Raw genomic sequence first — 19,872 nt, 5'->3', positions numbered from 1 at the left:
CTCTTCTCACAGAAAAAAAGTCAACTCTAGATACATTTTGCAGTGTTTCCATTGATGTGCACTGGTCTTTCTGTACCATTTCACACACAAACCCAGATAAACTGACTGGCACAGGCGCAGCTCTATATAACATGGAATAAAGATAACCCACATATTTTAAGAAATCTTTTAAAACTGCCTGGAATATTTTTGAGTAGAAAAAGCTTGACTTGACAGCAGCATTGTCTTTGCAGGGTAAATGTAACTACCACAGCTCACAACTGAAAGTCATTTTTCTCCTGGAGGGGAGAAAGAATTCAAGGCTGAATTTTCAAGTGACACAAGCCACATCTGCCAAATGTCCCAGCTTGGTCTTCCAAGCAGCCTGAAGCTGGGAAAAAGATCCAGATTTCTTGGTGAAAAGGTAATAGCTTTCTTGGCAGTTTCCTACGGCATCTAAAAGTTATCACATATAAAGGTTGCTCAGAAACTGGGATTTTCTTCTCAAATTTAGATTTATCCCCAACAGGTCAGCGATGAGCCAAATGGTCAGATTTTGCACATGTGGCAGCTTGTGGTCTGACTCCTGCAGCTGTTCCCAGCACTGTTTAGCTGAAGGGCAGGATCAGACCTCTGCTCATATGGGAGGCAGGAATGGAGGTTCCTGCTCCAACCACTTGCTTTGGCGATGGGCCATCAGATGGACAAGAGGTGGCTTTTCTGGAGGGAGTTTTCAGACCTTGTATCACACTAGAAATAGTGGCAGCAAAGCCCTTCTAAAAGGAAACATCAGGCACTCAGTGGAAACTCCTCTGAGACTCCTCTGGGGCAAGGAAATCTCAGGCATCTCTTTAAGGACAAGCATGTTGCCATGATCTCAGCTGCAAAGGGAAATTGGGGGAATCTGCTTCCAAATGGCTGAACCAGGCATGTGGGCTGCAGATGGCTCATCCTTCCTCCTCACTAAAACATGGCAGGAGCCACCACTTCCCCTGCATCCCATGGCCAAGTGCTGGGATAAATATCACTTTATCAAAATGGTCCCTCTTCTTGGCCACTCACCAAGAAAACTCCACCCAAGGCACACAGAAAATATTCCCCTCCTCCCATCACCAAATTAAATCAATAGGCAGTATAAAAACACAGGATGATCCCTTGATCAATAAGCAGCAGCAATAAACTACAGTCTTCACATAACCAATTCCTTATTCCTCTCTCCTCTTCTGTAGCGGCAACACATGTCTTAGTTAAGACTTCAGCAGATGCTGGACATTTGCTCTGGCACCAGATGCTGTCCTGGGACCCTTTTTTCTTCCCTCTCCAGACCAATCAACTTTGCAGTTCAAGGAATACTAATGCTTCCCTCAAATCCTCGCTGAAAGACAAGGCTGCATTCTTCTACTCCCAATCCACAAGGTAGCTGTTTAGAACACCAACGTGCATATGTAAATTGAATTCTTTAGAAACCAGAGTGCAGCAGGATTCCAGACAGAGGCTTATGGGATGCTCTGGGACTTTTCCTCTCTTCTGCATATATTTTTCTGTGGAGGAAAACAGCATTACTGGCTAGAAATGGGTGGGAAATTGTTTCCTATTCTCTGAAACCTTTCTGAGATTTCAGCAAGTTTCCATTCTGTGCTGAGACAAGGAAAACAAAACAAAACAAAATACCCTTCAGAGTTTTTGGGGATGTGACTACAGGGCGCACCGTCTGCCCAGAGCAGCCAACTGCTGGCTTGTTTGGGAAGTCATCTGAGATCTAGTATATTCATTCTGCAAACCTGGAGCTGCTGGTCCCTCAAGTCCCAGGCAAGACACTTCTTTCCTAGGTCATTGTCAGGCTGGGCTCTCACCAATTGCTTCACCTAAACCTTCTGGAGAAGAGTCCTGAGTTCACCTCTTCCACCCATGCCTGCTGACTGTAAGAACCACGGGGCTGCACTGCCAGCCCTGCTCCTTACCCTGATGGCCATTAATTCATGTATTTGAAGTAGAAAGGCTCCAACAACACTGACTGAAAGAGGCCAGTGAAGCTGAATCACTGTTTGATTTGGTGAAATAAAATCCTGCTTGAAGATTTGCCCATGTTCCAGGCAACTGTGCCAGCTACTGGCATCTTGGCTATAGTGGGTGGAGCAAAGCCTTTTCCCAGTTAAACTGCTCATTGTGAGTCAAGGAATTCATGACTGCCATGCACCTGGCAGCAAGAAACAGGGCAGGGATGCCCCCTCTAGCTCCAGAACTGGATGAAATGCCATGCCAGCACTGCAGGGTCATCCCTGCTGTTGGTAACTGTAGGGCTGCACAAACACGTCTATGCGGCCCTCCTGAGTTACTGTCTGTACAACACTGCTTCAATACAAGTTGAACTCAAGATATTTTCCCCCCATTCTTTGGCTCAGCTTGGACAACCCAATCACACTTTCGACACTGTGCAAACAGAAGTGATGGATTTAGAGATCTTCTTTCCACCCTAGCCATGAGTTTTATTCTGAAGATTTACATCTCAGTCCTAGAGCTGCCACTGCTCTGCTCACTGTTCATTTCCTTTCTCTATCAACTCCTTTCTCTTCAGGGTGTTCAGTGATGAAGTAGCTTTGAGATATTCTGATCACAAAATCATAGAATTGTTTAAGCTGGAAAGGACTGTTAAGATCATTGAGCCCAACCATTACCTAATTCTACCAAGTCTCATGCTAACCCATGTCCCTTACCACCACATCTATGTGTCTTTTTACACATCTCCTGGGATGGTGATTCAACCACCTACCTGGGGAGTCTATTCCATTGTCTGATAATCTTTTCAGTGAAGAAGTTTCTTCTAACATCTGATTTAAACCTTCCCTGGTGCAACTTGTGGCCATTTCCTCTTGTCCTATCACTTGTAACTAGGGAGAAGATAGCAACACTCACTTGGCCACAATCTCCTTTTAGGTAACTGTAGAGAGCAAGAAGGTCTCTCTTCAGCCTTCTTTTCTACAAACTAAATTCCATTTCCCTCAGCCACTCCTTATTAGACCTGTTATCCAGACCTTTCACCAGCTTTGTAACCTTCCCAGAAAACGGATGTAAGTCTGGAGTCAAACTCTACTCTTGGATTTAGAGACCGTGTTTGGATGACAGAATAAAACAAGACAGCTAACTGAAGGGTTATTTAGACTCCACCACAAGTGGCCAGAAGATCCCAGCAGTCTAGTTTGTAAAACTGGTCTGTTTTGGGGGTGTAACTATTTCTCTCTGTAGAGTGAAAACTCTGCTAAAGAGATGCACCTCTTGGGCACCCGAGCTCAGTGACTACTTAAGCACTCAGCAGACCTGACACATGACACACAGTCAAAACCAACATGCTCCAGCCAACTCCTATATGCTTATTACTATTTCTGACCCTAGACATCTGAAGGTATGAAAAACCACTGTCAAAGACGGAAGCATTGAGATACTCTCCAAGAAATGCAATTAGAAGTACCAGAAGGACCCAGGTATGTGTCTGGGGAAGAACTGCTATATCCAGGGGCTAGGGATTCCACGGACCTGCAGATGTTTGGAGGTGATGTGACACTGAATAGGCCAGTTTTAAAATATGCTTATCTGCTGCTTCTTCTTTTGCAGGTGCCAGTGTTATAACAGATGTGTGACGGTGCTGCACATGGTTTAACAAGAGCTACCTGCATTTTCAGAGAACTAATTCTTGTCAAGTTGTTATGCTCTGGGGCTCTTTGGGAACAAAAGGACTCTTTGAATGACAGATGCTCTGAGAGAGTGACTCATTGGGGTTTGATGCATGCTACTGATATTCTTGTCTCAGAAAAGCACCATAAGAGGATGCCTTATTAAATTATCTGTTCAACTATTTACTTAGGCCCTGATGATTCAAATTTTTGAAATAACTTTCTAAAAAGAGAGTGAGACCCTGGTTCCTCAGTCAGTGTTTCAGAGCCATCCAGTTTAGTCCCTGCCTTGATCATGCAAAATGCTCTCTTCTCTCTGGCTGATGGATATAGACCAAAGACCAGCACTGTGTTGCTGTTCCTTTTCACACTATGTAAAGTAGACTTCCAGTGTCCCCAGGTCACATCCTTGTGGTGTTTGAAAGTTTTCATCTCCTGCAGTGCATGCAAAGCCCCAGAAAAGGCTTTCGAGTTACTCATCAACAAAGCTTTATGTGAGACCAAAATAAAGGCTTGGTGACCCCTGGCTTTGCTTGGAATAACGGTTATGAGCTTGGCTGCATGAAGTAGGGGCCTTAGTTACATGATTCACTCTAGAGTCGTTTTCAGACAAAGGCATGCGGTGAGAGAGTCATCTGCCAAGGGGAGTATCTCAGATGACTTCAGATAAAGACTGATCTTCAGCAAACCAGAAGACAAGCATCTTGGTGTGCTGAGGATTAGCCTCCACTAGCATGAAAACAGTTGTGTTTGCTTCCCTTACTGACTGTTTATCTGGCACTTCAGTAAGGCACTGTTGGTCAGAGATGGACTAATAAGGAGGCAAGGAGGAAAGAGTCTTGTTCATGAGCCTGAGCAGAACTTGGCAAGGCTGGTTTGCACCCATCTGCTGTAACCACAGACATTAACCCTTTGGAGGGAAGACGGAGAGGTCTTACTGACCAGTTGATTTTTTAGCAGAAAAGCCCAGAGTATGCTTTGGTTGTTAAAGGCAGAATGGCATCGAGGAACACATTTCTCCATTTCAAATTGGGATCCAGGCTCCTGATTAATCTAGGCATTGGTAGTAGAAAATGACTATTCAGATAAGACTTCCGCAGCAGCTGCAGACGAGATGTTGTTGTTGTGTTTTTTTTTTTTGTTAGAAATATCTATAAGCCCCCATCACTGAGCAGCCAGAACAGCTTTCATCATTCTAAACCAGTCACTTTATGAAGCAGCAAGACCACAAAGTCTTTCATCTTAAAAGCTTAACAACAGAAACTTTGAAGCGGTAATGAAACGATGCAGATCTCCACTCCAAAAATTATAATGGTCCACAGGCAAATCCAAAGGCAGCCCAGGAAAAGAAGCTGGGATAAGACTTCTCACTCTTACAGCAGAAATAATCCCCAAACTGCCCTCTGTAATATCCTTGCAACCCCAATTCTTACAAGATGTGACATAAAATGAAAGGAAAAGAAAGAAATTTCTAACAGCTCTCACTTCCAGATAGATTTTTACCCATTTCACCAGGGTATGGTGAGGCCACAGGGGTGACTCGGCACTGCAGTGCCTGAGATGATTTCATTTCTTCATCACTTACCCTGAAGCAAGAACTTTCTGGGTTTATAATGCCCAATACTAGCATAAGTATCTCCCACGAAGTACTAACATATTTTCTCCACCCCGGCTCCCTGTTAACATATCTTCTCCTTGGGGACCAAGAGGTCCCAACCAAGATGAGGCCCATCACATCGAGCACAGCTACGTATGGAAACGGCCAGCCTTTGCCCCAGGCACCAACCAGGCAAAACAAAGTGGGATGGGAAGCCAGAGATGGAGCTTGCCCCCAGGCACACTGTGATCATCCGTGTCCAAAGTAGTAGGATGGCAGCAATGCCCTGCCCACTGGACCAGCCCATTTCCTACACATGCAGCAGCCATGCCATCCTCCAAAAGAGACCACAACATATCTATTTTCAATTATTAACATTTTATACATACATATGTAACGAGGTGACCTTTAAAGCCAAAAATTATAGTGCAGCACCCACAGGTTTTGGCAGGGTAGAGCGGTCACGTATAGCAGCCTCCATTTGGAGGACAGCCTCATACATCTGCCTCAAAATTTCAGCTGTGCTGGGGAGGGCCCAGACTTCTACTCACCATCAACAGGGCTGAGGTAATCATGGAGGTGCGCTGTGCTGGCTGCTCCCCCACTCTGCATCAGGAGGTCCCCATAGGGGTTTGGATGGCCAGCCATCAGTGTCATTTGGTGGTAGTAGTCCGTGGGGTTGGCTCCTGGTGGTGGTGGTGGCAGCCCAAAGAGACCTCGCTCCTTCAGGTGCTCATGAGCCACTGCTGGAATCGTGGGTGAGGAGAAAAACATGGGGAGAAGGTTCCCACTGCAACGTTAGATCTCAGTGCTGACGTTGGCGGCCTCGTCTCCCCCCCGCGCCCCCCGCCAGCCCCAGCCACACGGCTCCGCATAGGGCTCTTGTGACGTGTGCTTGGGCGTGCTTCTGCGGACAAAAGAAACTAAGCTGGGGCCTCTGCATTCCTCCATTTCCGCAAATTTATAAACAATCTCTCATTCCCCCTTCTAATAATCCTCCTGTTCAGGCGCAGTCGGCACCCCAGGGAGGAGGGAGAGGGCCCAGCTCGCCGGCAGCAGTAACCCTGTCAGCATTAACATCCCTGCCTATTAGGAAGGAAAAGACAAATGCAGCCCAGTTCCCGATAGCAGCGCAAGGAAATTAAAGCCAAGGTCTAATGCATAGAGCTAGGTTTAGTGTCTGGCAGCATAAAGCCATTCTGGCTGCCAAAGCCAATTACGCTAACTTTCTCCCAGCTGTAATTTTTCAAACCTGCCTCCCCACCCACTTGCCCCATTAACTTATTTACCACTGCCTTAAAAAAACAGAAATAAAAGGAAAATACAAGCAACTCCAAACACAATGCCTTTGTTTCACAGCAAACAACGCAACTGGCTCTGGAAGGAGAGGACGGGGCAGAGCACACGCACGTCAGCCAGCAGACCTCTGCATGACCGGTGGCTAAGACTTTGGATGACGTTTTAGGGGAGGGAAGAACACATGCATCTCCCCATTACCCTAGCAATAGCTTTTTCAGACACAGAAGATGGGTTTATGATGCCAGACACTAAGTCGGGGGCCTTGTTGCTCTGTGGTGCTCTTTGCTTTGTGGAAGCTAAGGGTCGTTTGTCCTGGCAGCAGCCTGGGACCTCAGAATGCTGGGATTTGTTGGGTGTCCCCAAACATTGGCTGCTTCCTGGGCACTGAGCCAGCCGTTTACAGCCTTGTAATGAAGCACTTCTGATGAAGTAAGGCAACACTTGCACCTCCCCAAGTGACACACAGAGTTGTTCATTTTCTCCTTTCCTTTTTTTTATCCCTACCTCATCAAGGGTCTGCCGGGGCTCAGAAAGCATCACTGTGTGCACCCAGGGCCAGCTCCCTGCACAGCCTCACCTCCCCTGAAAGCTGCTGCAGGACAGCTCACGAGTAAAGAGGAAGCCCCTCTCCTTCACCCAGGAGCCATCCTCCCTCAAGATACAAAGCCAACAAGGGGATAACCCAAGCAGCATTGCCTCATCTCTGCAATGTCAGTCTCAGTCAGGTCAGGCAGCAGGGGCAACTGTGACCCTCTTTAGGGGAAGCAGAGCTCCCAGTAGAGGCATAAGAGCAGGGAAGCTCATACGAGAGCCGAGAGCGCTGCAGAAAGGAACGTACTTTAAGCAAAATATTTATAATATGATCCAGTGGTAATAGCTATTCTCACGCTCTGCTTTCTCAGTGCAATGATGCAAAACAAATGTGTAGTTAAAGGCAGGGGGGAAAAAAAGAAAAAGAGACAGCTCTCCAACTTCAGAGAGCAGCTGCAGAGCCTTTGCAGCTGTAAATCCCTGGGTTTTAGAGAATTTCAGTGCTGGGGAGCTACAAAATCGCTGCAGTAGCAGTAGTACAGCGTCTCACCATCGGCAGGGCTGAGGCCCCTGGCAGCAGAGATGACGGAGAGTGTGGGACTGCTGTGGACAGAGCGGAGGTAGTGCTCCATGTGGGGTGCCACGTAGGGGTGTGGTGGGCTGAAGGGCGACTCGCTGGGCCCAGCAGGGTGTGGAGACAGCCGGATGAGGGAGATGTCAGAGATGACAGGACTGCCGCTTAGAGGAGGAGGCCTGGGAATAAAACAGAGACATGCCATCACTCTCAGCCACCTGGGGCAGGCAGGAGTGCATGCAACCCTTCTCCCTCCCATCCCACTGCCTTCACCTGCAAGGGAAGAGTTCAAGCATGTGGTGAGAGAAACCTCCCCTCTTGCCATACATGGAGCTTGAAGCCAGTGCAAGCTTCCCGTGGACCTGCATCCATACTGCACAAACATGTATTTATGCAAGGTGGCTCATCCCAGTTGGACTACTGAGAAAAGGGCCATGAGCTGCTTCAGGCAGTGCCTGTATACATGGGCTGTGTGGAGCATGCCCCATGCTAGAGATCCCACCCCATCTCTTTGCACGGGGAGGCTGGCTACATGAAGACATTCATGACAAACCCAGGGTTTGCAAGCTCCGCAAGCAAGCTATAGCACCTGGCTATAGATGCTTAGTGCTGCTAAGTGCAGGCAAAGCACTGGATAGGGCTGCATGTGAAGGGATGTAAATGTCTCAAGGGGTGCTTGTATGATGTTGGAGTGAGCTCTGCTTTGCTCAGCCCAGCATGCATGGCTTGGTCTGCAGCAGTGGAGCAGCCCTCCCCACCTGCGTCCATCACAGCTTGCACAAACCTCCTTGACAGGTCGGTGGTACAGTTTGGAGGGCAAAAGTTCATAAAAGGTTTTATTGCATGCTTTCTGGGGGCCACCTCTGTTAAATCCCTCAGATCTTCCTCAGGCCAAGTGCTACCTGAGAAAGAAGTCAGTAAATGATGAGGGATTCATCAGGTAACAAAAAAGGTCACAGTTATGTTTTGGCAATTGAGCAGCTTTTGCCACGTGAACAGTTTTTGCCATGTGAGCAAGAAGGGTAGAGAAAAGTGTGTGGACGTCTCTCAGACCCATCTCCTACTGTACCCTCCAGCCTCTTAGACACAGAAAGTGCAAGGAGGAGAAAAAAATTATACACCCTAATCTGAGAAGCAGAAAATATGAACTAGACACTGAAAGAAGCAGCATTGTCATCAGGCAAAATGAAGGAGCAAAATCTGCTTTGCATTCTCCTCTCTCAGTACTCACAGACTGTTAGGAGTGGAGCTGGTGTGAAGATGTAGGTCACAACATGGATGGCATTTGTCCCTGGCTGGATACTTTGGCAAAGCTGAGGGAGATGGGTATGTGCCCCATGCAGCTGCAGCCAGAGTATGGAAGATCACAGGGGTTTGGGGTTTGGAGGTCAGGGATCTGGCAATCGGGCTGAGGTAAGGGACAGTATTACAAAGGTCCTTCCCTAAGAACATCTAATATGCCATTAGTGAACACACATAAGGTCTGTCTCTCCACGCGCAAACACACAAGGGGCCGAGCAGTTTAGACATGCCACTTGCACCTCAGGGTCTCAGTCCCACCCGGCTTTATCAACAGTTCAGGTGCATTTTAATTTATTCACAATACTTGTATAACAACAAAACCACACATAAATGCAATACAAGCTTTGCAGACCTATTCAGCAGTTTATGAGCATGTTTGCCTTTGTTTGATCTTCCACGTGTTTCTCTTTCTGATAAATTAGTAAACCTTGTGGCTTTTTGAACACTTTCTGCCAATGGGTAGTAAATTAAACGCCTTTTAAAATATTTATAGTTCAAAGTACTTTTGTGCAGCGATACTCTCTGTGGCTCACTGGTGTGAAACACAATGTAGTGAAAACCTATCAGATATAAAAGGCTTGTGGAGATGCACAGCCACCAACACACACGCGCTTATGTGCCCTCAGCCCTCGACAGGGTTCTGCTAGAGGAACACCCACCAGCAGCATCGAGCCTGTTTTCTTTCATGGCACTGAAAGACAAACTTATGATGGCATGGCTGTTTCGGATCTTATAACCTCCACACCTGTGTTGCCAGGGCCATTAATTACCAAAACTATGGTGCAACAGAAGTCCCTCTCCAAGTCGCTCTCTGGTGCCTCTCTCCATGACGTAAGCCATGGTGGCAGCAAGCTTGAGAAAACTGTGGCTGAAGCTGCTGGGGCTGGTTTCTGTCGAGGCTGCTAATAAAGGCAGCTGAGCACAGAGCTGACCAATTTATTTCTGCTGGGGAGGAGGGAGAAGTGAATCAAAGTCTCTGTTCCAGATTTAGTTTCAATTCATTTCTAATAATCTCCACCGCCTCATCTGGAAAAAATGAAACAGGATTTAAAAAAATGATGTCATTAAGAAAACATCTGACTAATTTTTCTTCTGATGAAGACTTAATATAAGTGAGGGGGGATGTAAATTAAAAGCAGCCCCAACCTTCTCTGGGCCACAGAGCTTGCCTTAATACATAAGCCATGAAAGAAGTTTTCTTACATATACAATAAGTTCCCCCTTTCATCAGTACTCACAGCTTCTCCCCAAAGGGTTGTGAACTTCTTTGATGCAGGCTTGAAACTATGTATCACCAGGTTTATGAGCCTTTGGAGCCTCTGCTGATCAAACTGTGAGGCCAACATCTAAAACGTATACAACAATATGAAGGGGTTGCTGTTCATTTTCTCTGTGCTAAATTGGGCAGAAGTGTTGGTGTCTCTCAGAACAGGAAAACTCCACCCTGGCCAAAAAGGTAATGCTGGGAAAGAGATCAAGAATTCACCCAAAATGCTTGCAGCTGGAGACCCGGATGGAGTTTCACTATGAGGCCCTGTGCATACACACTGGGTTGGCAAAGGGGCTTCTTCTTACAGCCAGCTTAAACCCTCTCCTTGCCACATCTCTCCGTTTGTGGACTAGGACAGCCATACAACACATAGCCAGGTCAAGCTCCTGTAAGCCCTCCCAGGCAGGATCACCTCTTACCAGTGTACACTTGCAATTCTAATTCTAGCAAAGCACCACGGCACAGCACATCAGAAAGAAAAATGGCTTCCATTAGCTGTCTACCAGGAGCGACTCACTCATCCAGAAGGATCCTCTGCTCCTAATTCTGTAAACTTTTCTTCCTCTCCTCCCCCTTTTTTTCCCCCTTCAATTGTGCTACCAGCATTATTTCTTGTCTAATCCCCAAGTCCCACACTGTGCCATAGAATCACAGCATCATAGAATGGCTTGAATTGGAAGGGACCTTAAAGATCATTCAAGCCACCTGCCATGGGCAGGGACCCCTCCCACTAGACCAGGTTGCTCAAAGCCTCATCCAGCCTGATCTTAAACACTTCCAAGGATGAGGAGTTCTCAACTTCTCCGGGCAGCCTGTTCCAGTGTCTCAGCACCCTCATAGTAAGGAACTTCTTCCTAATGTCTAATCTAAATCTACCCTGCTCTAGTTTAAAACCATTGCCCCTTGCCCTATCACCACATGCCCTTACAAAAAGTCCCTCTCCAGCTTTTCTGTAAGCTCTCTTCACACATGTCACATGGACACTCTGCAAATAGAAAGGCAGTCATAGCCTCACAGGTCTGCTCTTGGCAAAGGAGAGCAGTTGGCTACTGCTTTTTAGAGGCAGTGGCTTAAACGGATGAGAGATGAAGTGGCTCTGGGGAAAGATGGCTTTGTCTCTACTCTCAGCTCACCTCCTGGGCAAGCAGGGCTTCCCATCCCCAGGACCTGAATCCTGCCCAGGACAATCTCCAGCTCGGTGCAGATAACCAGCCTGTGCAATGGTACCATGGTGCCATAGATGGATTTCTTGCTATGTTTGTAGAGCTCCACACCCATTGCCTGTTGGGGAGCTCCTGGCTCTGCTGAAGACACTGCTATGTAAAAACCTCACTGTCTGCAGCAGGACAAGGGATTTCACCTGACCACATATGTTTCTGAAGAGACCATGATTCTGGTTTTCAAATAGGCTAAGGGAATTTGGTGTCCAAATGCCATTAAATTTAATGGGAGCCAGGGGCCTGTTTTCCCCGCGGCTCCGGCAAGAAGCCCAGGCTCTATAATTAATGCTCCGGACTTGTAGAGCAATTTGCATCTCTGACGAAGCACACGAGCCTGGACTCATTTCCTTCCCCACCCAGGAGAGAGAGGCTCTCCCTCCCGTTCCTGCTCTTTAACAGAGGGAGACACTGAGGTGAGGGAAGATCCCACGTAAGGGCTGCAGAGCTTCATGGCGATGCTGGGGGCATGCACGCTTCTGGAAACTTTACTCAGGAACTGGGTAAATCCGCTTGGAGACCAGAAATATTTACCTGTCTCCAGTTGCCTGCAGACCTGGACACAGTGCTGAGAAAGGATCCTCGTGGTCCCATGGCAGAGGAGCAGCACTGGTTCTGGGGAGCTGGGCTGGATTACTGGGATGGGAGACCCCTCAGGGACTGTCAAAACCATTGCTGGCTGCTATGAACTGGGTCTTGGGGTGACTTCTTGTCACTCTGCCCTTCCCTTGTGGTCATCCACCAGCAATCCCAAAATCTTGAGGGGCAGAGATGCGGCATCAAATCCCTGCTGCTCCATGAGGGTCTGGAGCCTCTGCAAGGGGCACTCAGTAATAAAAGTAACAGTTAAGGAAGTTGCCCATTTCTGAAATCATCCCCATAAGTTAAATAAACCCCAGGAAAATGGGAACAATTAACAAGCACTAACATCCCATGACTATTCTAAATTAATACTTATGTGCCAAATATATTCATTCAGTGGAAAACAAAGGGCTGAATACTTTTCCATATGCTTAATGGAATATGGACATTCGCAGGCAATTGTTTTCTTGTACAATAAAAAAATCTACATAGCTGCTACAAAGAGATGGAAGCTAGGAACAGAGCTGCTCATGGTGAGGGGTATCATAGCCTGGTAGACTTTTACTGTAAGAAAAAAAGTTTTAAAGCCAACAATCCCCTCTAAGCCCCCCACAAAAATCTTTTCTTTTGTTTGAAATCAAGCTTCCTGGCCTCATTTTTCTAAGTCCTGTCTGCTCAGAACACCACTCAATGTCTGCAGAAGATGGAATAGAGCCATATGGATGCCCCCAAACCAGACTGTGCTCAAGGCAGACACTCCTCATGCAGGATGCTAAAACTGTATCCCTCAGGAAACCTAAAATGCCCCAGGATTCATGCTAAATGATTCAGTCTAAACAGCTCTTGCCAGCCCCTCAACTTCACCTCTGTTTATTTCTGATTTAAAGTCCCTTAACACAGGAAGGGTGAGAGGTCATGACACTTGTGCAGTTCCCTCAGGATCAAACCCTGCGAGGTCTCTCAAAACGAGGTACCTTTCAGAGGTCAAACCGGGGCCATGACTATCAAATTCACATGGCATTTGATCATTCACAAAGATGTCTCCCCCCTCCTTTCATTTTTTCAGCTCAGAGAGCAGAGGATGCACTGGGAGGAGCAGCACAGAGCTGCCTTGAAGCCACCTCTTCCCCCAGCAGCCACTGCCAGGGAGCGTGGGGCAGACCAATAATGAGGCGTCTGGGAATCGCTCATGCTTTGCAGCTCTCCCAGCACTGCAACAAGTTGATAATTATCCAGTAAAGTGACTGATGCTCAAATATAGGGCTATCAACTTGAAGATGCCAGCTAATATGTCCCACTAGGAAGAGATCAGGATGGGGACCCATGAGACATCACGGCTAACTCCCAACCCTCCCCTGCCAAGATGCTCAGCACAAGTAATTTTATTCCTTTCCCCCACTATTTTCTCAGCTGTAAAAGCAGGTTATTAATATCTTTTTTCCCCTCATACTTACAAAGATGAATACATAGAAAATCAGGGCTACCTCTGCTAATTCAGTAATTAATGTATTTACTGATAAGAAGCTGTTATGAAGACTGTGAAGCTGGATACAAAGTGCTACAGCTTCTCTGCAGAAATTTAACAGGCATGTTTTGAACAGTTCCCATGTTCTCTTTTCCCCTCATATATGTTTTTGAGGTATGGAAAGCATGAAAAAAATAATTTCAGTAAATAATTTCAATACCAAGGACAAGTTCCCATTAGATGAGTTTATGGAGAAAAGTGGTAAATTCAGCACTGCTGCAAAACTTCAGAGCAAAACCCGAAGTTTTTTTGGTAAAAGATGGGCTGTAAGTATACCACAAGTTTTGAAGTTTTAATACTAAGAAAGAGTAAATTTTCTCAGTATAGAAAATTAAAGGGAGAAGTCTTATGGCCAGTGTTGCAGATGTCTGAACAGGTAACTGTGGTAATTCCTTTGGGCTTAAACAGATACTAATCTCTGAATATAAAATCTCTTATTTGTGGATTTGTGGCTAGGACACTGCTTTGAGGAGGATTTAGGGAGACACTATTGAAAATCCTGCTCTGTATCCACTGGCAATGGTAGATGTCTAAAAAGCCTAACCTTGTACCACTGAAGTTAAATGAAACTCTGCCACTGATGGCAGGAGCAACAAGAACAGGCCTCCGATGCATTGATTCTTCTGTTTCCATCTATACCATGGAAACAGTATCATAATCTAAGGTGCAATTTCTTTGCACAATTCTTCTTCCACTCCTTAGAACAACATATTGAAGACTTAATGCAACTTCTAGCATATGAGGTTAACTTAATGTATTTCTTCCAGGTAAGAAAAAGGTTGGGTTTTGTTTCAAAAGTGGGAAAAAAAATGAAGGTAAGTATCTATCATTTTTTCCTTCCAAAAGGCCAATCCATTTTCAAACAAGTCTGACTTCAGCCTTAAGTTTAAAATATCTAAAGCCAAGAACAAATTGAAAAAAATACTTAATTTCAAGTATTTTGGTTCAGAGCTTGAAACCAATTTTTTTTTTCCCCACTGAAGCTCCACTAGAAGTTAACATTCTTCAGCTCACAGGTTGTTGGCAGGCTTAGTGGAGGCAAGGACATTTGGAGGGAGCCAAGTTGGGAGCCTGACAGGAACTGGTCCTCACATCAGAAACTCCCCTATCCACATATGGTTTCTCATTGCGTTTATGCTGCATTTACTACAATGCACTTCAAGTTTTGGCTGACACTTGTAGGCACAACTGCAACACAACAACAATATCAATATTTGCTTTTAAAATGGAAGCAAAATGCAAATTTTTAATAAGTAAGGTTGCCCTCCATTATACAACACACAAAGAAGAAAGACATCAAAGGTAGAAATCAGAGTTGATACGGGACCTTCAAACCCAAATCAAATTAGTGTCTTGAGGAGAGATCTTTGATTTAAGCTTAATAGTGGTGATTTTTTCTTGGGTTGTTTTATACTTAATCAGTCACACGGCCCACTGTGCAGACATATGTTCCCAAAGCACATCAAAGCAAGTAAACATTCTGTTTCAGATCCTAATATCCTTTTTTATCCAATTATCTTACTTACATGATCTTTTAATTTAGGTTCTGAAAGCCCACCTTTTCACACAAGCTTTCCTTTAGTGATGGAGGTAGAAGGATGACCAGCTCAGTTCTTGTGAGATACCCGCCAAAAAACCCCCGCAATGAATAAATCAAAGCACAGCAGATGAGTCTCTAAGATAGTTTCTTGAGAGATTAATGATGAAAGCCTTCAGAGGAGAAGCATATTTTAAGAAAGAGAACTTCAAGGAAGGTAGCTGAGAGGGAGAGATGGAAGGAGAATGAGAAAAAGGCAGAAAAGGAGGCATGGATAAAAGCACAAGAGCCAATGAAAGTAGTCCAGAGACAAACCAGAGTGATGAAAATCTGGAGGCATGTTAACTTCAGGTTGAAACCACCAGGCATGAGAACTTGATTCCAGTAGTTGCAAAATTTGAGAGCTGGGGTGTCAAAATGCTGTGGGCTTAAGTCAGGGAGGGGGTGAGGGCTAGGCAGCAGCATGGTGGATGTGGGGAGAGCAAGCAAGGTGGGAAGCAGGGGGGCATAAGACAGGCATAGGTGTAGACACAGACCAGATTCAGATGTCAGAGGTGAGTAGGAAGTCAAGGGAGATCTGAGAGGATTCAATACTTGCAAGGGCATGTAGGAAATGGGTGTTGGAAAGAGGTGTCAAATGTGACACAAATCTGACTGATTTCCCTTGGAACACATGTTGAGGATATTAGCACTTTCAAGTGAATGCTCTGCTTGTAGCTGTGAAGACCCTGGACTCAGGAAAACAAATGGGAAGTGTGGGGAGGAAATCTGAATTTTTGATCCCTGCCTCACATCTTCTTGCTATGCTACTTTTGGGTGGTGGCTTTTCTCCCTTAAAAGGAAATAATGCTCAAGTGCTACAGAAAGTTTTAACATTTAAAAGACTACTCCTACAGTAGTTCTGAAGAGGCCCCTTCCATACTACGCCAGCACTAACCTGCTGAGGAGAGGAGAAAGTCAGTGACAGCAAGATCACAGCAATGGAGCTCATGGAAGAGTCAGGCAAACCATAGAAAATGCTTGTTCATTCATTACCCTTTAAATCTGCCTTGGCTCTATAGCCATCACATCCCAGAAAAGCAAAAAAGGACCATTTCTCTTCATCATGACTGTAATACAATCAAGTGGCTGCAGCATTACTCTAACCAATGTTAACTAACAGAGTCTATGTCTGACATCTATAATTTCATGTTAACAAATTAGGTAGACTCCTGCATTTCCTGGTACCTTGAATGCCCAAGAAGCTCATAACTTTTCTTTATATGCAAAATGTCAGGCAAAGGGCAAACAATGTTATGCCAGAAGACCATAGCCAAATCACTTGGTTGGAAAGTGCTGTAAATCATGATGGGAATGGAAAATGAATCTTTGTTCCAGGACAGCAACTTCCAGCATTAATGTTACTGCTATTATGATCCTTTTCTATTGGAAATGTCCTCTTCCTGTATTCCAAAGTCCTATATCTTACATCTTGTAACTAAACAAGATACAAAGCAATAAACTAATCATAAAAAAAAAAAGCCTGAAATGTCCTGCTTCTCTTTTCTGAAGTACAGGGGGAAACCATTGGTATTCAAGGTCTAGAAAAACATTGTGCCTTCTCTAAGCAGCAGTAAGCTGTTCTAACAAACTTAAAAGTAACAAGCCATGGTTTACAAAGGGGAATAAAGGGGAACAGGTATAGTACAGATCTCCACGAAGCCTTTCTAGACACAGCACAGATCTAGACAAAGCCTTTGTAGACACAGTAGAGGAGCTCTGTGTGAAGAGATGATTGTGATAGCTGCACAGAAACATCTCACACACCTGCCCACACATGCTAGGTATGATGCTAGCATGCTGTGTGTGTCCCTGCCTTTGGTGCATCACAGCACAAAGCAGTAAAAAGACATGCATTCCTGTAATAGCAAAGCTTTTGGCTGGGGCTCCCTGGGTTTTCTGCAGGAATTAATTTTGCTGGTATTTGACACATTTTAAACAGCAACAGCACTCACAGTAACCTCCAAAGGGAAATATTCCTGAACAATATATAATAAATACATTGATTTCTAATAATAACCATCTGCCCTAAATCTTCTTGCTGACAGGTTTAGTTGGACCAAAGGCCCCTTTCACATCTACTTCATGACAGTTCCCATCACTGCATAAAGACTTTGAAGTGCCCTAACGTGCAATAAAATGCAAGATAACCTACCAAACTGTCAATATTTCTTCACTTCTAAAAGGAAATGCTAATGGCACTCAAAGAGCTCAAGATGTAATGTAAGATCTGATCCAACAGGCTGGTTGATCTAACCATCCTTTCCCTTGCTACGAGTATGCAGAAAAGCAAGCAATTATATGGTGAAGAGCAGAACTAGGTAAAAGTTTTTCACTGATATGACTGCAGAGAAAAAAAAAATCCTTTTTATTCCAAACAATTTTTTTCTCTTGAAAGCATCTGGGGTTTGCTGTGTAAAATAACAGAATTAACAATGAGTTAGCTGTTCAATTTTAATTTTTTCTTTTAAACCTATCAGCTTTTTCTTTTCTGTCTTTTTTATCATTGGTAAGAAAATGAACTAGAATGAAACACAGATGTTTTAAGGATTTGGACAACATTCATCTGGGTGTTAATTTTCCCTAGGTAAAATATGAACACAAATACTCCAGTGAAAGCAGAATCTCTCCCCAACTGACTGCAATAAAGACCTGGCTTTTCTCTACCAGCTCCACCCTGCAGTGCAAGATTAAGAAATGCTCTATATCAGGAGAAGCTAAATGTGATAAAGATAAGTCTAGTCCTACAGTAAAACCCCATCAGTGCTTGATGCACTGTGCAACAGACTTCAAAGCAGCCAGGATGCTGCCCCCACCCCCTGGATCATCAGTACATGGTAAGAAGGGATGAGACATTTTATATCTCATTGTTCACATACCATCTGAGAAGCCTTCCTTCCAGAACCCAGGTCCATCAGCGTCATTCTCTACAGCTGCTCTCCTTCTAGCTTTCCTAATGTTCCCCAGCTGTTTACTGCTGAAAGTTTACACTAGTGCTTTTCTACCTGTGGTTTGCAAACCCTTGGGAATCACAAAAACCTTCTTCAGGTGTTGTGAAAGACAAGGGGGGGGAAAAAAACACACACAAACCCCCCCACCAACCCTGCAAGCCTCTTGTTATCTGAGCCAAATTCACTAGACCTTGTTTGCCAACTCTGCTGGAAAATGTTTAGGGAGGCCCCAGACTGTAATAGTGTAAAAATCCCTCATTGACCCTATGCTTCCCAAAATGAATAAAAATGACACATGAGACATTCTCAGAGTCCCAGTCTGACCACCGCCCCAATCCATCCAATACCCACCAACATCAGCTAGTGTGGAGCACACAGGCATGTTTAGGCTTCTTTGCTACACCAGCTTAGAGGTAACCCCATCTCCCATGTCAGCAGCATTGGATACCTACAGCAACACCTCCCTCCCACCACCATGCAAAGGGAGACCTGCGGGCCTCATCTTTCATTCTCTTATCTCATGCAGCTATTCCTTATGCAGACACATTTCTGTATACAAATCCCATTATACTTGACCCTCAGTTCACCCTGTTTCCATTACAACGCTGTAGACTCAACCAGACTTGCTCCAGTGCCAGCTCTGTGCTGTCATTCCTTGCGCAGAGTGGTAATAAAGAAATCAGTGTTTTAAGCTGACAAAGAACAGATTTCTTACTAAGTAAACACTGATGTTTTGGTAGGGAAATTAAGTTATAAAATTGTGTCTACAAAGGGAGACCATACAGATGGAGTTTGTTAAGAGACAGCAATACAGTCAACAGTGGTTAATTCAATTGCCTGCTACTTATCAGATGTTTTTTTTTTAAAGGCTTATCCAGCTTTTGTAAATGCAAATGCAGAAAAACATTTCAAAGAGTTGTCGTTGTCTTAGCTGGAGAATGAAGCACACATGCACATAGCCTTTAGAGGTCACACAGCCCACCCTTATGCGTCTGTTGTGGTTGTGTCAGGGTCCAGTGGGTTTGGTGCTCACCAATCTGGCACAGCATAGCTCATCATCAGGCCACCACCCTCCAGTAATCTTTATCCTCATAGTTGTGCTGTGGCCTCCCTTCTCCTGGCCATTGCTCTCATCTGCCCTTCTACCTGCATGGTGACCCACACCTATCTTAGATACCCCAAACTTTCCTACAGCTCAGGGAGAAACTTGGCCCTAAGCTCAGCTGGGTAATGTAGGAAATACAGTATCTCCAGTCTTCAGTTGAGCTTTAAATGACCCAAACTCAACTTTAGATATCACATCTAATTCCCAAATAGGCCAAGGTGACGCCAAGTTGCTGAAGCTATTTTTCTCCTAAACACAGCAATGGCATAGGCACAGCCACTCTTTAACCTCCCCTTCCCAGCTGGGTTTGTGATGCCACCTGAAGAACAGGGGAGTTTTATACCATCAGTGCAGGCAAAGGCCTCCAGATATCCTCCTCATACCAACAGTTCTGGGCATGGCCCATATTGCTGGAGCAGAAGGTTCCTTATCACTCCACAAATCTCAATAAACCCCTTCTTGCATATCACTAAACAGCAGGTTATGCTCCTGTCATGGCATCTAAGTGAAGAGTGGGATGAGACTTCCATCCCTGTTTCTACACCCCCTGCCAAGCCCTCAAACTATGCAGAACCAAGGAAGAGGCATCTGCTGATTTTGGCCAACTGCAGGTGCTCACTCAACTCACACACTATAGCCAATGCTTTCCAGCACAGCAGCCAAAGTCTGCCTGAAATGATACTCTAGGTAGTCTGA

At 45.2% G+C, this 19,872-nt stretch overlaps 1 protein-coding gene across 3 annotated transcripts in view; it reads right to left on the bottom strand.

Moving 5' to 3' along the window:
- Positions 1 to 19,872, bottom strand: part of GLI2 (GLI family zinc finger 2) — a 193,412-nt gene that overhangs the window by 32,635 nt on the left and 140,905 nt on the right. For 2 of the 3 annotated variants that reach the window (XM_054176191.1, XM_054176201.1), the window contains exons 4-5: positions 7,625 to 7,827; positions 5,796 to 5,990 (exon numbers count right to left, since the gene is read on the bottom strand). In XM_054176191.1, the coding sequence (XP_054032166.1) occupies positions 5,796 to 5,990; positions 7,625 to 7,827 (398 nt within the window). The remainder of the gene's footprint in view (positions 1 to 5,795; positions 5,991 to 7,624; positions 7,828 to 19,872) is intronic. The other variant, XM_009911123.2, reaches the window with a different exon arrangement.

This window comes from Dryobates pubescens, chromosome 2 (assembly GCF_014839835.1).
Source record: "Dryobates pubescens isolate bDryPub1 chromosome 2, bDryPub1.pri, whole genome shotgun sequence".
Lineage (NCBI taxonomy): Eukaryota > Metazoa > Chordata > Aves > Piciformes > Picidae > Dryobates > Dryobates pubescens.
The sequence above is the reverse complement of the archived record's forward strand: the minus strand, read 5'-3'. Positions and strand labels throughout refer to the sequence as shown.